The 16089-nt window shown below is 44.0% G+C and overlaps 1 protein-coding gene across 1 annotated transcript in view; it reads right to left on the bottom strand.

Moving 5' to 3' along the window:
* Positions 1–250: 250 nt before the first annotated feature.
* The window catches only part of LOC126543219 (probable E3 ubiquitin-protein ligase HECTD2), a 50371-nt gene continuing 34532 nt past the window's right edge, over positions 251–16089 (bottom strand). Inside the window, exons 12-20 of the mRNA XM_050190354.3 lie at positions 15439–15571; positions 15265–15353; positions 14975–15136; positions 14179–14253; positions 14009–14096; positions 10173–10279; positions 9950–10065; positions 9183–9326; positions 251–972 (exon numbers count right to left, since the gene is read on the bottom strand). Of these exons, the coding sequence (XP_050046311.1) occupies positions 852–972; positions 9183–9326; positions 9950–10065; positions 10173–10279; positions 14009–14096; positions 14179–14253; positions 14975–15136; positions 15265–15353; positions 15439–15571 (1035 nt within the window). The 3' untranslated portion in view covers positions 251–851. The remainder of the gene's footprint in view (positions 973–9182; positions 9327–9949; positions 10066–10172; positions 10280–14008; positions 14097–14178; positions 14254–14974; positions 15137–15264; positions 15354–15438; positions 15572–16089) is intronic.

Genomic DNA, 16089 nt, shown 5'->3' with positions numbered 1-16089 from the left:
AGAGGAGGTGTGTGGGATTACGTCAGCAAAACAGTTGTTGCCAACTCCACTCTTTTTTCAAGCTACCCACTTAGTCTCGTTTCTTTTGTGTCACACCTCGCAAATTCAGTGTTGTCCCTTTATATGCAGAATGTTCGTGTTTTAGTTTATAAATGTAATCGCTGAGGTGTCTTCGCGCGTGCTAGCATCCAAACTGGCGAAATTCTTGTCTAGTGTGGTCGCTGTCGTTGAGAAACATCTTCTGCAACTGCACAGTATAATTCACTTTATTTCCTTTAGGACATGACTTTCTAAACCCATTTTATTTTGGATAGCTCCCCGAACCTCGAGCTGTTCGCAGACTCGAGATTTGTATCGTTCAAGCCGTCGGTATCGCTCCTTACTAAACGACTGCACCACATCACAATAGTGGCACAAAGTTCACTAACTATGATATGGTTACGTTGCGTATGATTTGGACCCGTAGAGATAGGCCGTAAGTTGTCCTATAAACTACTTACCGTTTCCAAGAGCCGACACACAGAATATAAAAAGAACATTCTCTTGTCACTTTGAGACGCCGCATTGAACCGCGAGCACTGCGCGCGAGTGCCCATCGCGTTTATCCCCAAATACGTACGTTAACAGAGAGACGCAGAAGGAGTCTCTGCCGCACTCAAAGCGGGGGAGGGAGAAAACAGGCAGGGTCGTGCTCACTACAGTGAGGAGCGCGCGCAGTGAAGTGCCTTGTATACGCGTAGTCACTGGCGTCTTCTGTGCAGCCCCTGGGAATAATAAGTGCTCGTTGTTTACACCATGAAGAATCTACGTAAGGCCCCATTCTGGTCGATAGCAGACGGCTAGTCTTGGTCCTACTCGAGGCCGAAGCCCTCTGCGTTGGAGATTGCGATGGTCAGCTTCTCGCGAAGGACGTCCTTGCTTTTGTACTTGGGTAGCACCAGCTGATTGAAGCAGGTGTGCGACACGGGCAGCCTGCGAACGCGCGCAGGGAACAAAATAAGGCCCAGCTGCTTCCAGGCAGCCTCGCAGGTGGCCTAAAACTGTGCAAAAATTATCGGTCATGTCTGCCGGCGCCATTTGTGGTGGAACAGGTACATCATTGTATAGAGTGTAGCAGATAGAACTAGTGGGAAACGCGCCCCGTGCAGTGATTAGGTGGTGAAGCGGCGAGTCGCGCCAACGCAACTTCTGTCGCTTGTGCATTCTTTGCATTCTGGCGCACTGGCGTGCAGGAAACACTTATTGCCATTGAAAGCTTTGATTGTGGCAGATTAAATTGACTACCCCGTCTGCGCAGCAGAAGTACAGTTAACGAATAGCATATCTAATATTTTCAAGGAAATGCCACTCGTACCCCCTACACACGATTCAAAAGTAAGACTCAACCTTTCGTTTTTAGTTTCCCGTCCGAAACTCTGTATCGTTGTTTGCCTCTTGAGCTGTAAATGAATGCGCCATTAGGGGAAAAAAAAAAGGAGATAAAGAGCACAATCGGGTGCTGCTCAAGCGTCATTCGTGGAGGATTAAAAAAGAGAGAGAGAGACCAAAAGGCATCCGCTTGTAAGCAAGAAATAATGTGCAATCGAGGAAAAAGAAAGAATAATAAACTGCATAATCGTTTATTTATTTTTTTACCGCCTGTGTCCGATAGCGCCGTACCGCCTTTTCAGATGACTTCTGGAAGTGGCGCAAATTACCTGAGTGAGAAATTTCAATCTCCATGAGACCAAAATAAAAATAGCCACTGACTAACTTTTTAATTATTCACTTTAGTGCACATATTAAAATCCTGAAATTGAAGCCCAGCCGTAGTGAAGTCATGTCGGCTGAACAGAAATACTAAGGCTAGCATTACTTTCGAGATGACCGTCGTTAATATGTGCTACGAAATACGTTGGCGTCCCAGTTAGCAGTTCCACAAATGCGTCTATTAGCAGTCCGGAAGGATCTGAACTGGAACGACAGTGCATTCTTTCAGCAGATTTTGGGGACGGATATCTTAGGCACACATGACTTCTGAGCTCACGTGACTTCTCTACTGAATGGCTTTAATTTCGCAGTTTTTACATGTCTTCTAAAATACATAGCTAAAAGTTAATTACTGAATCTCTTATAATCAGCAACCTGCACACTGCGATTTCTCGTGCAGATTCGCCTCTTCACGTACCTACCTGAACAGCTCTAACATGCTACTAAAAATTAAACAAATAAAAATGTTGGAATTAACAAAAAAACGAAAACATTTGGTATATCACTTAGGGCCCTCCAAACAACATGCACCGACGCTAGCAGTGTTGTAAGGCTGCCGCCAGCCCTAGGCTCCTTTCGTTACCCAGGTAGCACACAAAGTCTTGAAAACGTCGTATTAAGGGATTTAACGTCTGAAACGGATTTTTGACCAAAATCGACGCATCAAAGACGTTCCAAACAAGATAGCTTAAAAACGAGGGGTGAATACGTTTTGATAACGTTGGAAGCCAGGCAGCTTAAAAACGAGGGGTGAATACGTTTTGAAAACGACTCAAGGCGCCACCGCCACGCCACGGCGCGTCAGCCTGTTTAGCGGCTTCTACAATATTTAACAACCCATCAACGCGATCCAACCTTGCGCAAGGTGGCGATACCGTCGTCAAATCATGTGACCAAGGTGGCCACGTGATTCGTGATGCCGGGCAGCCGGGCGAGACGGGCATAGTCGCGTCGTCATGGCGTCGTCGCGTCACCGCCCTCGCTGCGCTGTGGTGTGTTTGCGGCTGTTCTGAATGAGCTGCCGCTGCCCTTTGCTATGTAAGTGTTGCAGTGTTTTGCTGTCAAGAAAACGATATTCTGTGATCAGTTTGGGTTGTGCGATATGTTTGTGTGGTTTTAATTTGGAAATCTGTAGTGTTTTCAATTGTTATGTGACCAAGGCGGCCACGTTATTCGTGAAGCCGGGCATAGTTGCGTTATCGCACTCGCATGGCACTATGGTCTGTTTGCGACTGTTCTGAATGTGGTGCCGCTGCCCTTTGTCATGTAAGTGTTGCAGTGCTTTGCTGTCAAGAAAACGACATTCTGTGATTAGTTTGGGTTGTGCGATCTGTTTGAGCCGGGCATAATAGCGTTATCGCACTTGCATTGCGCTGTGGTATATGATAGCGGCTGTTCTGAATGTGCTGCCGCTGCCCTTTGTCATGCAAGTGTTGCGGGGTTTTGCCGTCAAGAAAACGACTTTCTGTGATTAGTTTGGGTTGTGCGATCTGTTTGTGTAGTTTAGTTTGGAAATCAGTAGTGTTTTCAATTGGAGGGCGCGGAGTGGAGGGCACTAATCAGCTCTTGAAGTTCATTGTCATGTTATGTGAGGCGCCTTTTCACTGACGCTGTAATTAAGGCGTTAAGGGCAGTATAAGGATGAAAGTTAGAGGGACGAAATCGTGCCTGTGTGTCCCTAGCGTCGGGATCGGCCGCTATGCGTGATCCTAACAAGAAAGCATTTTGCAGAATGCGAAGAAAGGCGGCAAAATTTCTGTCTGTGCGCACCTTGCCGATCTCCGCAATAGAGCCGTCATCGTGGTATTTTAGTCTCCCGTTTAGCAAGAGTGTTGCAGACAAGGGAACTGGTTCAAACAGGCTTTTTTTTTTTAATGATTCAGTACTAGTGCGGTATCCCAAAATGTGAGGTCAAGTGCTCGCCCTATTTTCTTCCCTTGCGCTACAGAGCACTGACAGAATTTTGCGTGCACCATACCGTGCTTTTATCGTTTGCGCTTCAGGTCCTCGATTGTGTTTTCGCCCCCTTTACCCACGTGATGGGTATTTCATGGTATTACCGGGTACCACATGTGTCCATATATTGTGTCCAATATATGAAACTGCCAAATTCAATTTTATTTGACGCTTCAAATGGTAGTAATGTATTGAGTCTCTTGTAGCTTTGTGCTTGTTATCAATTTTACTATTTGGCGAATGGATACAGCATGTACGCTGCATAACTCGCTTGTGGATACTGCATACGTGAGTCGAGTATGCCCTTGGTATAAAATAACTTGTATGCTTTAGGTAGTACGATTGTTTGCAGTTTGGGACATGTGTCGGAATGTACGCTGTGCGCCCTTCGCGCTTTACTTAGTCGGCGGCCTGCCGAGTTCGTGCGGGTGCCATGTGTGCGCATGGAGTTCGCGAAGCACTCTCGCAGTTTTATATATATATATACATGTGTTCTATTCGCGCGCTTCGCACAACAGGGCATGTCGCTGTTCTTTGTCCTTGTGCAACACATTTTCCTAGCGCACGTGTGTGCATTATTTGATACCGGTTTCACACGGGGCTCTTTTAGCCGCTATCCAGTCCGTTACAAATCGAATTTCTCGGTCGTGATTGGCTCCTCTGCGCAAGCTACGAGAGTGAGCCAGTCGCATCGATAATTTCCGGATCCGGATCGGGCTTGATCGCGATCGAGAGTGGTCGTGTGACACCGGTTTTACACATGGCTCCTACATAGGGAACACTTTAAGTTCAATGCTACTGAGTGAAGAGCAAGTGCATATATATGCCAGTGGTGGTATGTGGGCAAGTCTTTCTGGTGAAGCCAATACTTGTGCATTCAAAACATTTCAATTACCAGCGTAGTGCATCAATGTGTCTACTTCGACAAAATGGAGCACCAGTGCAGATATCTGAGCATACCTGTCGAGGGCAGCAAGTGTGTCTACATTGAAACCACTACCAGCATGTGCGGCAGTTCGATTTCCAGCAGCGGGACTGCACAATAATCAGTAGGGTGCTCTCAAGCTGTTTATCTATGAAGCTCTGCCTGGACTGTGTGCCAAATATTTTTGGACGTGAAAGTGGGGGTGAATTGGTAAACATCAGTGGAACTGTGCCTGGACTTTGTGGCAAATGATTTTGGATGTGAAAGTGTGAGTGAACTGGCAAAGAATTTGCTCTAGGCTACATGTGTTAAACGTTTTTCTCATTCAGAGTGCTTTTTTTACTTTAGGAGACTGGAGATGTGCGCAAAGTGTGACATGTCAGTGTGCTAATTAATGTATTTGCTGGTTTGCAAATTATTCGTTGCAACTTTGTTTTTGCCAGAGAGGTACAACTTTGCCTCTTGTAAAGGGCTTTTTAGATAGAACACTTACTATTTATTATGACCATTGCTTCCTTTGTTACACAAATGCAGCTTCCAGTGCATTCCAGTTTATTTCCATGTTTATGTAAGTTTCTAATATGAGGCTTGCATATTCATTTCTCACGTTCTGGAGTGGCAAGATGCAGCATTACTGTCTCATCGTTCGCTGTACTACAGTAGTGTTCACTTGTTACACTGAATCCCCCGTTTAAGTATTCTGTACTAATTTCACTTTATTACTTTTTTGTTGTATGGTTATTTTTTCTCGCCATTACCTTCTTTGATATATACTAAAGGCAATATTTCCAGTTTTGCATTGTTCCCATTTTTTTTATTTCTGTCACAGGATTGTTTTATGATGGTATGCGGTGGTATTTCTTTTTGTGCTCTTTCCAAACTTCTAGCTGATGGTAACATTGCTTGGAGGCAGTTACCATCCGATTCATACTCTTGCATTTTTCAGTCTACTTCTTCCATTCGCTCCGATGTCACTTCTCCATAACTCTAGTCCATCTAATAGCACGTGCACTTTACTATAATAAATTAGACACTTTAGTACACTCCAGCTTTTTCTGTTCATTTTTGTATGTGTACTTGGAATTTTGTTTATGTGCTAGTGAATGTTCACTTTCGAGTTCATTACGAATCCTTTCTGCGACTTTTGTCATTGTTGATGTACTTTTACTTCTATTTGCATTTCTCACACAGCTTGTTCGAACCTTGCATAAGCATTACATTTTAATAAAGTGTTTTTGCTTAGTCACAATGTTCTCATTTCATGCACTCTTGGCATGAAGGGCTTGGTCTGGCCACCTGCCAAGACGTGGCCATTTGTTCTTTGCAGGCTGTCATTCCCATTGTGGTTGTAAGCATCGTAGCTTACTAAAGGCGGTATTAAGGATTAATTATTCCTAACAGGCTCATTTTCGTGCGACTTGGTAGAGGATGCGCCGGCCATGCGGGGAACAGTGCTTGGCACTGCGCCATGGCTCATACAGTCAACACCGATGGTTCTACTCATCTGGGGCGCGATTGGAGATCGTTGTTCGAAACGCCCGATCAGTTGCACCACACGCGATTGGCCTAGGCCGTGCCAACGGGTGCGGCTGACGACGTCTGCGCGGCATAGGCCAGTCGCGTGAGGCGAAACTGAACGCGTGTTTTGAAGAACGATGTCTAATCGCGCCCGTCACCCGCGAAAATTAGCTTCAGATGATCGTAAACCTTTCAAGACCGCTTCTAGACCAGCTTTTTGATAACGTCCTAAAAACGTTTAGAAATTGGTTACGAATAGTTTTGGCAAAGGGATTACTTGTGTCTTTCCCAATCCTATTTCTATACCAGCTTTTCGAATACGTTTTGCAGACCTGTTCTAGATCGTCTCAAGAAAGTAATTAAGCCGGACATTAGCAGAGATATACGACGTTTTCCCGCCGAAGTTCTCTCATTCGTGTCTTCTTTAACCCGTTTTTATCGTCTTGGATAAACGCTACGAAAACGTTACGTATCTCTTTTGTGCTACCTGGGTAAGACCACCGTCACTGTTTCTAGCTCTGCAAGTCTGTTCTTCAAACAAATATATGTAACGTGAGAGAACAGGCCATATTATTATGCCCTGCTCCTTCACCATCCCTTTGGACAAATGAGATGAATTAATGCTTCTCTCTTCTCATACCATTAGGTTGAGACTACATGAGGTTACCATGAGCATTGTGAGCATCATCTGAGACAACACTGCCACCATGTGGGAGTGTTGTCTCAGATGATGCTCACTATGCTCATAATAAGAATAGGAATCGATACACAACGCTTCATATCGTCCGTGATACCATACCACAGCAGTATACGTGTCAAATATATATATATATTGGTACATGCACATTGCACTCTTTGCTAAAAGAACACCCATGACTGGGTGTTATATATATATATATATATATATATATATATATATATATATATATATATATATATATATATATATATATATATATATATATATATATATTGGACACGTATACTCTTGTGGTACGGTATCACGGACGATATGAAGCGTTGTGTATCGATTCCTATTACAAAATATTCTTTTTCCTGACTACTAAAGCTTTCTTATACTCGCTTTCCAGTATTTGCTTTGTACCGCTTATTATTCGCCCTCTCAACCGCCGTTGTCACCACTTTTGAATCATTCGGCTACATTTCCTGTAACGTAATTCAGTGCATCGCTTGCGCCTCCCAATTGTTTCCTCATCGTACGTAGTGTACGTCATAGACTGCCTAATTCTTGCTCACATGAGATTTGATGTGGTTCCAGAATTACATTGGTGTGCTGTTATTTTTCTCGTGTATTTTTGAGAGACAGCGATTATTTGCGTTTTTTATTTTTACTGACCAGGACCTGTGCTTCCAATTTTGTTCTAATAAGTTCACATATTTATCAATATATGGACGCTTTGCACCGTTCTTCTAATCTATCCCTGATTGTAGTATTCCATCAGCCGCGCTATTTTTTGTTTATTTTCCGTCGGACATTCTTCCTTCTCTAATAAACTTTTTCATCACGATGCACTCAAGTTTACCGTAATCCCAATCCTTGTTGATGTTCGTTCAATTTCCCCTTCAGTGTTTGCTGCTATTTTGAATATGTGTTGGGCACTTACGTCTGGCGCGTTTTCCTCATGCTTCTGCTTTTTTTTTCTTTTCCTTGGTCACGTAGCACGAGTGCAGTGTAATACGCTTATAATCAGTCTGTAATTATAATCAGTCTGTAAGTATAATCAGTCTGTAATTATAATTTTACCCAATTTATTGCGGATTTATTGCGGACATCTCAGTGTGCAATCTGTCGAAAACTGCCTCTTTCCGGATTCCCGTGTAATTTTGCCGTCACCTTTAGATTCTATACTGGCAAACATCAAATTGTCATTCGGAACGTAAATGTAAGCGTTTGCAGCAATGAGTTGGTTCGGCAAAGTGGTGCCATCTCTCGGAAGAGGTAACAACAGTCGCGGCCGTAGCTGCCGTACCGCTCATCACAGTTTTTGGTAAGCTCGCGCCATCTTTCAGGGATCGCGCTAAACTGGCGCTTTTTGGGTGGCTAAGCGGCATTATTTGAAAACATTCAGTAGCGTTACTGGCATATGCTCCTAAAACTTAACTGAATTTCGGCGATTTATATGGCCCCGACTTTCAGAAACCTCTTTCTCGGAACACGACACTCTGTAATGATAGTTGCTATCGTTTCCTTCTGTGCCTTGGCAGCTAATAGGACAGTGGATTTCCATTATCAGCCAGCCCACTGCATAGAACATTTATGGTTTTACATCTTAAAATCTACATTCTCCTACCGTTACCTGAAAGCGTCTAAGTGACTTAGCAAGCGTTGTGCACTTAAAACTGTAATTCAGAATCCTCTCTATGCGACATGTTCAAATTAACAAGCTCTGTTGCGCTTCGAGCAGCGACAAGGACATCAAGCCGTGAACAATGTGTATATTTCTACAAAAAGTTGCATTTGCGACGGACAACTCTGAGAGGTCTACATGATTTTTCATTGCAGCACAAAAAACGGGGAATAGAAAAGCACTCACTATCTATCTAGCTGGATAGTAATAGTGAGCTGTAAAGTGGCAGTGACGTCGGAAAGGAAAGATAAGGATGGATGGGGGGAGGTTGAACAGCGGCCGCCCTCGCTCTAATTGCCGTAATTGTATTGCAGCATGCCACTAGTGAGGTGCGCACAGAATATACTTCGAGCATTGCTCCTATATACACCTTGTCTGGGTACTGCGACGGAGGAAAGTGATCGTTGTTTCACCCATTCCTTCTGACACCTGTGAATACGGATTCAACTTTTAGTATTATTTTTATTTGGTTTTGTAATACATATGCAAGTGATATAGAGGAAAAGAAAGCGAGGAACAGACTAAAGATTGGCACCAGGAGGGGCACAACACTTGCCTACTCCGGAGTTATTGCATATAGGTACAGTAGCTCTATAGCGTATACTCTTGAAGAAGGAGGGGACATCTGCCTAGAGGATGTGTTCCCCTAAAAGAAAGGCACTTACATCTCCGTGTTGGTGTTCTGAGCCGAAATCTTGAACGCCATCTCTCCCATGCCACCGACGGGTACTCGGTCGCTGCCCGTAGCAAAGCGAAGGAATTGCTTTTGTACGTCAGAGTTGAACGATTTCAGTATGTCCCAGAAGTCCCTAAACGGAGCAAGGAGCCAAAAAATTCATATAAAGCGGCAGCATATGAGGTGCAATGACCGAAAACCTCAGGTCTTAAATAAAATCGTACCTTGCAGTACCGTGTGTTTTATTTATTTATGTAATTAGCATAGCTTGGACACCTAATTATAAATCGAGAGATAGCACATGGACTTGAGCATATTTACGGACTGACACCGGTCATGTATATAGTGTACAACAGCTAGTATTGTATCTTCCTGGTCGTATCGTGTCATCGTCGTGCTAAGCAAAAATACGTTAGATATTTGTTGAGATAATTTTTTCTAAGCACAGAGCAAATGACTGGAGCTGTAAAGGACGCCCCAGCCCGAAGTACCATGAAGAGAGAGTTCCTTCGTGCGTCTGCTCACTTCGCCATGAAGCCGTGTTCTGAATACAGATGCTAATCTATCCATATTTATAAATCCAACTTTAACTGCCGCTGCACAATTCTCGTAATATTTACAGTTACATGCTGAAGCGCAACAAGAGAGCTTTCATCGCACCATCATTCGTAAAGGGAAAAAAATTAAGCAAGAAAGCTTACCGACTTTCATTTGTATTTTTGCGTTCATGCACGCGACCGGAAATGGCGCAGTTACCTGATAATTGGTTCATCTTCCTCAAAGCTGTCATATACAGTGACTTTTCGTAGTTCATCCAGATCTAGTTTCGGACAACCACAGACGAGCATTTCAACTTCTTCGGGACGAAGCATCTGCCGTTCGTAAGTAAAGAAACAAAAACATGGCGCGCTGTTGCATGGGTCATGAAATTGAAACAAGGTTAGACTACTTTGATGAGAAAAGTTTTAAAGTTACGTACGATGAGGGCGTTGGAAGCGCAAACGCTGTGAAATCCAAGGTAGAAGGCTTTGAATGGCTGAGCGATCGCCTTATTCAGGACTAGATCCACGTACAGCTCCACGTATTCTGCCGAAAGGAAAAGTAACAGGTGCGCCCAGCAATATGATTAAAGGACTTGATGCGAAATAGACAAAGTTTGTAGCCCGTGTAACAAAGACGGCCAAGATGGGTCACACGCAATATGCCTGAGATTACACGCGCCCTCTAAATATCGAGGGCAAAACTGCACGTACTCCTTGTCGCCTGTCGCGTATCGGCGAGTACGGTGCAATTTATCGACACAACGTATAGGACTGGAATGCTGCTCTCAGGGGCCATACAACGCAGTACCTCTCTTCATTATCTGCCATGCGGCGGCATGCACGACAGAATTTGCCCGGCGGTTGCAATAGCTGATGGAAAGTGGTCATGATTCCGCGGCACTCTAAGGCAGAGTTTGACCAAGTAGTCTATAATGGGGTCCGAACGACGTTGCTGCTTAGGCTGATATGTTGGGCACCTCTTGAGGGATATATCGCTTATCTCTTTTGCACCAGCATACCTTCGCCTGCCCACAACTCGATAACTCGCACGCAGCACCTGGATTTTCCCCAAACGTCACTTCGGCAGCCGCCCAGCAGTGTATCTGAATTGAAAAATCTGGAAGCCTTCGCCATCCAATGTAGCCGTTCACGACGAGCAAGTTTGTTTCGCGGTGCAGGTTCAGTAACCATATTAAACTTCGTTATCCATCCTAATTACTCGTTGATGACGAAGCAAGCTTGTTTCTTGGTTTGGTTTGATGGCCAGACATTACCTCATCATCCAAGCCGGCATCCATGGATGAATAAGCAAATTTTGTTCCTACTGCCGTGCCGCTACAAATGTAGTGCTTCGTCATCTATCCTGGTCACGCATTGATGAAGAAGCAAATTTTATTCGCATTGTGGAGTCAAAGGCCAGACGATGCTTCATCATCCATGCCGACCATCTGTTGATTACTAAGGTAATTCTCGGTTTTATTGGTAGTGCTGGCCAATGAGTTGACGATGCTTCAGACATGTCCAACCACCTATGCTTGTTTTAGATTTGACAAAGGCTGAAATCGCCTGGCTAGTGTAGATTTTCTCCTTTTAATTTTTTTCCTCTATCTAATTTTTCAATGGCAACAATTCAAACGAGTGTCATCAAGCAAACCTTTAATTTATGCCTCAGATTTCTTATAGCAATTGCCGAAAATGAGAAAAATTCAAAAGGTTGGAGTACCAAGTTTACAATCCCGTAAATTAATAATAGAAAAAGATGTTGTGATTCCGCAAACTGTATTTAGAGCACCTAGAGTTAATAAATATAACGTAACATATTAGAGACAAGTGAAATTGATACAGTGACTACGTGAGTATTGCGAAAGTCTAACTTACAAATCAGGGGTATATTTCAGTGGGGTGTATGGCAAATCAATTTTTCCCCCTTTGTATATCCTAATTGAGCCAACTCCCCCTATGGTGACAATTGTAGTATTATAATGTAAAGATGTAAACGTGATGCACCTTTTACAGCGAAGTTGTTAGCCTCTAGTTGGTCGCGATTGTTCGTGTCCGTCAGCAAAAAAACAAAAAAAAAAGACGTAGAAAAGTGCATATCTCCTTTGGAATCAGGTATACAACACAGAGCTCAGTATTCATTTCAATAAATCAAAGCACAAAACAAGCGTCAAAACCGCATGATGGATGATAAGGCGCCTGTGAACAATGCGAGGCGCGTTCCTCCTCCCCGCGTGTTTCCCGGTAAAGATTACGGTTGCATAAGCTGCTCCGTTTACGATAGGTAGCGAGGCACTGGGAGTGGTAAGGGAATACATCTACTTAGGGCAGGTAGTGACCGCGGATCCGGATCATGAGATTGAAATAATCAGAAGAATAAGAATGGGCTGGGGTGCGTTTGGCAGGCATTCTCAGATCATGAACAGCAGGTTGCCATTATCCCTCAAGAGAAAAGTGTATAACAGCTGTGTCTTACCAGTACTCACCTACGGGGCAGAAACCTGAAGGCTTACGAAAAGGGTTTTACTTAAATTGAGGACGACGCAACGAGCTATGGAAAGACGAATGATGGGTGTAACGTTAAGGGATAAGAAAAGAGCAGATTGGGTGAGGGAACAAACGCGAGTTAATGATGTCTTAGTTGAAATCAAGAAAAAGAAATGGGCATGGGCAGGACATGTAATGAGGAGGGAAGATAACCGATGGTCATTAATGGTTACGGACTGGATTCCAAGGGAAGGGAAGCGTAGCAGGGGGCGGCAGAAAGTTATAGGTGCGCGGATGAGATTAAGAAGTTTGCAGGGACGACATGGCCACAATTAGTACATGACCGGGGTAGTTGGAGAACTATGGGAGAGGCCTTTGCCCTGCAGTGGGCGTAACCAGGCTGATGATGAAGCTGCTCCGTTGGGAAAGGGGCAACAGCAGCATACGAATCAGTTAGTAACGTCATGAAACTTCACGTATAAAAGGGAGACCTGATTAGTAACTCAGTTTATTGCAAGACCGCTGTGGATAGACCACGCAAAGTTAAGACTCCCGAAGAGCAACGTGAATACGATGAGCGTCGAAGAGTCCAAATTCGTATTGCTTAACAACGGTGTCGTGCTAAGGCTAGGCGGAACAATAGAATACTTCATATCCCCATCGACGGCATTTGAGTGGTTTTCTAACAGCTTCGCTCGCCATCCATTTTCGCAGGGTCGGGATGGCGAGGCAATTTTTTTACTTCATTTTCGAATTCTCGCAACTTCTTTAAGAAAGTGATCGTCTACATCACGATTCTTCTTCTGTAAACTTTTACTCTCCTTTCTTTTACACGCAGCAAACAATATAAAATTTGATTCAGTGAACACCAAGCAAAACGATTTCTCCGTTCCTATATGCAGTAGTCGCAGAGGTAAAGCTTACTCTAACATGGACCAGATAGCTTTGACGTCCATCTCTTGCCCTGATGATGAAGCAGTTGAGTTCACAATACAAATTAGGGGTCAGATAATGCTTCTTCATCCACTGTTGGCGTGCAGTAATGACTAAGATGGTTTTGCCCACGGTCACATATGTGGCTTGACAAAACTTGGCCATCTGCCTGGTCCGCTCTTTGATTATTAGGGCGAAAGAAGTTGGTTCGCCTTCGGAGTGAAGGGTTACAAAAGAGTTCATCTTAAATTGTGGTGATTTGTAAATGCCGAGGCATGATATTTTCGCGATGCCGTTGTCAATGGCAACACGAAGCACCGTGATACATCCCGGCCTACCATTGACGATGAAGCAAGTTTGGTTCAACGTCAATGGTCCTTGAAATACTTGAGAGCAATGACCCTTGAGAAACTAACGAAGTTAAGCATAGTTACTAGAGAAATGATAAGCACACGAGCAAAGTACGAGTCTTGACAGCAGGTGCGTGGGGTCACGTGACGCAGCAATGGAGTTTTCTCAGTGACTGCTCGCACCGCGAATTGTCTGCTGACAGCAGACAGCATAATGCATGCATGTGCTTATATAAGCCACCCATTAATGATATCTTCACTCAGCTGAGTTATATTTTAATCTGCAATTGCAGATGTCAGTTTGTGATACCAATAACATCGCATTAACCCTAAGCCGAAGGCCACTCCTAGTAGTCAAGGCAAGTGCAGGTAACGTGAGGGATCAGTAGGAGATGTTAGAAGTGCTCGCTACCTGCGCTGCTCCATTTCGCAATCAATGTACGTACGTTACGCTCTCCGTGCTCTTTCTCAATTCAGAGCTTTGTCCGCAAGTTTGCTCTTACCTTTTCTATTTTCGCTTGTAACTGGAATGTCTTCGCCGCCGTATTTCAGGGTGTGGGTTTTCACTTCTCCGAACTCTTCTACAGAAACCTGTGAGGGACAGAAAGCGGCACGTTGTCACGGCGATCAGAAAGGGGTGCAAGATATATCACTATTCTTGTTTTTCTATCACCTGAAAATTCATGCAAAAATCCTCCTCAACGTTTCCCTCGTACGCCAGCAGTTCATTTAAACCAACAGCGACATCCTGAAATAAACAGAAACACCAGTACCGATTATTACTTTTTCCGTTGGAACGACATGCAGAAAAAATAAATTACAATGACTATCGGTGCCAAAAGGTTACGATGCGCAATATCATAGAAGAAATAATCAAAATTTTCGCTCAGAAGGCGTACATAAGCAGCACTATAGGGCAGCAGCCCTCAGCTTTGAATGTTGGGCTTCATGCAAGGTTCCCTGGAATACCGATATTTGTGTGAATCCCACCGCATGTAACTTTTTTTGCCAACACCGTACATCACACGCAGGTTGATTCACGCAGTTGAGAGGATGACTCCAAATACGCGCGTGTACCGTTTCAGTATGAAACTAAGACAGTATATTTAAAAAAAAAGCATGTGATTGGGAGTGTAGGTATTCCGTACTTCCAGTAGACCAGCACACATCCAAAAGAACGGATGATGATTGAAGTTTATCGGCGCAAGGGCCAGAATTGGCCAAAGAGTGCCGACCAAATGACAAAAGACAAATGAGGTAACAACGGGGAAGCGTTGGTACACGGTAAAAAAATAAAATAACAAAGCAACGTTTCAGCCGGGGGCCGGCTTTTCTCAAGAGTGGACTTCAAGAACGCAACACTGAAATGGCGCTTTTAATACCAATTTTTTTAACGTGTGTGAAACATAATGTATGCTTAAAGATGTGCAGTTATTTTGTACAGAAATGTGGGAAAGCAGCAGCAGTACCGGCATCACTTCGGCGAGGTCCTCCGTTGTGAACTTGCAGATCCCTACGTAGGCGTTCTCAATATTGTGCGGAACAACTGGAGGGTTGAGCAGCTTCTTGTAGCACGCCGTCGGGAAATGGAGATCCAAAATGATTGAGTTGTAGACAGCGAGTCCCATTAGGTGTGCAATGTAAGGAATACGCCACATTCGCTGTGCATGTACACAAAGTTTAACTGTCTTAGTTGCTAGCCAACAAAATAGGAGCACCTTTCAAGTGCCCGACTGACACGGCACGCAGTGAAGGATATAACGCCTATAAGATTGTATTCTCGTAGGTTGCCTAGTTGTGTTGTGCTGAACCAGTAGCATCTTGCCTTGTTGTGATATACAAACATGCCTGCAGATGTTGGTAAAAAAATACACAAACGTTCAAAGGCCGTGTGTGCTCTGCATGCATATCTGAACTGCTTAAAACCACCTACCGTAGTCGGGGCTGAAGATTTGCCTTATGAGCAAGAGAAACCACTCCTTTGTCAGTCCCCCCATATCCAGCCCTGGCTCGCCAACAAAAGTAACCTTAAGCTTTTTCTTTAGGTCGCTTTGCTTTCTTGCTATCTGTAGGAGAGAAAGCAGAAATTATTTTGCCTCTGTCTTTTAGCTGTCTATTTGTTTCACACGATGATAGAGATTTGCACGAGGTGTCACAGCGCACTCATGGCCTACAAGCAGCACAGATAAATCGCAAACTGCATGAACAATGAAAGAGGCATAGACAGAGCACTCGTCGCGTATCAAGCGCTCATCATACCAGATGACGTCTTTCGAAGTACAGATCAATCCACGTGAGAAATTGTTTACACAGCGGAAATCGCGTGGTTGGCCGATATGTGCTCAAGCAAGTCATCAGTGCACTTGACAGACAAGGAGCTGTCACTTTATTTAAGATCACGAGAAACGATAGAAAGTTGTTGATTTTATGTGCCTGATAGATTTGGATGCGCTGATACCTTGATTTTGTTTGGTTTTTGGTCAGTTACACCTTCACATCCTATCTACGTATAATACATGTGTGAATGTTTCAAATAAGGATTAGAGGGAAGAACAGCGCTGCGCTTCTCATGCTTCGTGAGGTT

This window comes from Dermacentor andersoni, chromosome 1 (assembly GCF_023375885.2).
Source record: "Dermacentor andersoni chromosome 1, qqDerAnde1_hic_scaffold, whole genome shotgun sequence".
NCBI lineage: Eukaryota > Metazoa > Arthropoda > Arachnida > Ixodida > Ixodidae > Dermacentor > Dermacentor andersoni.
Note: the sequence above shows the minus strand (reverse complement) of the source record. Positions and strands in the feature narration are given on the sequence as shown.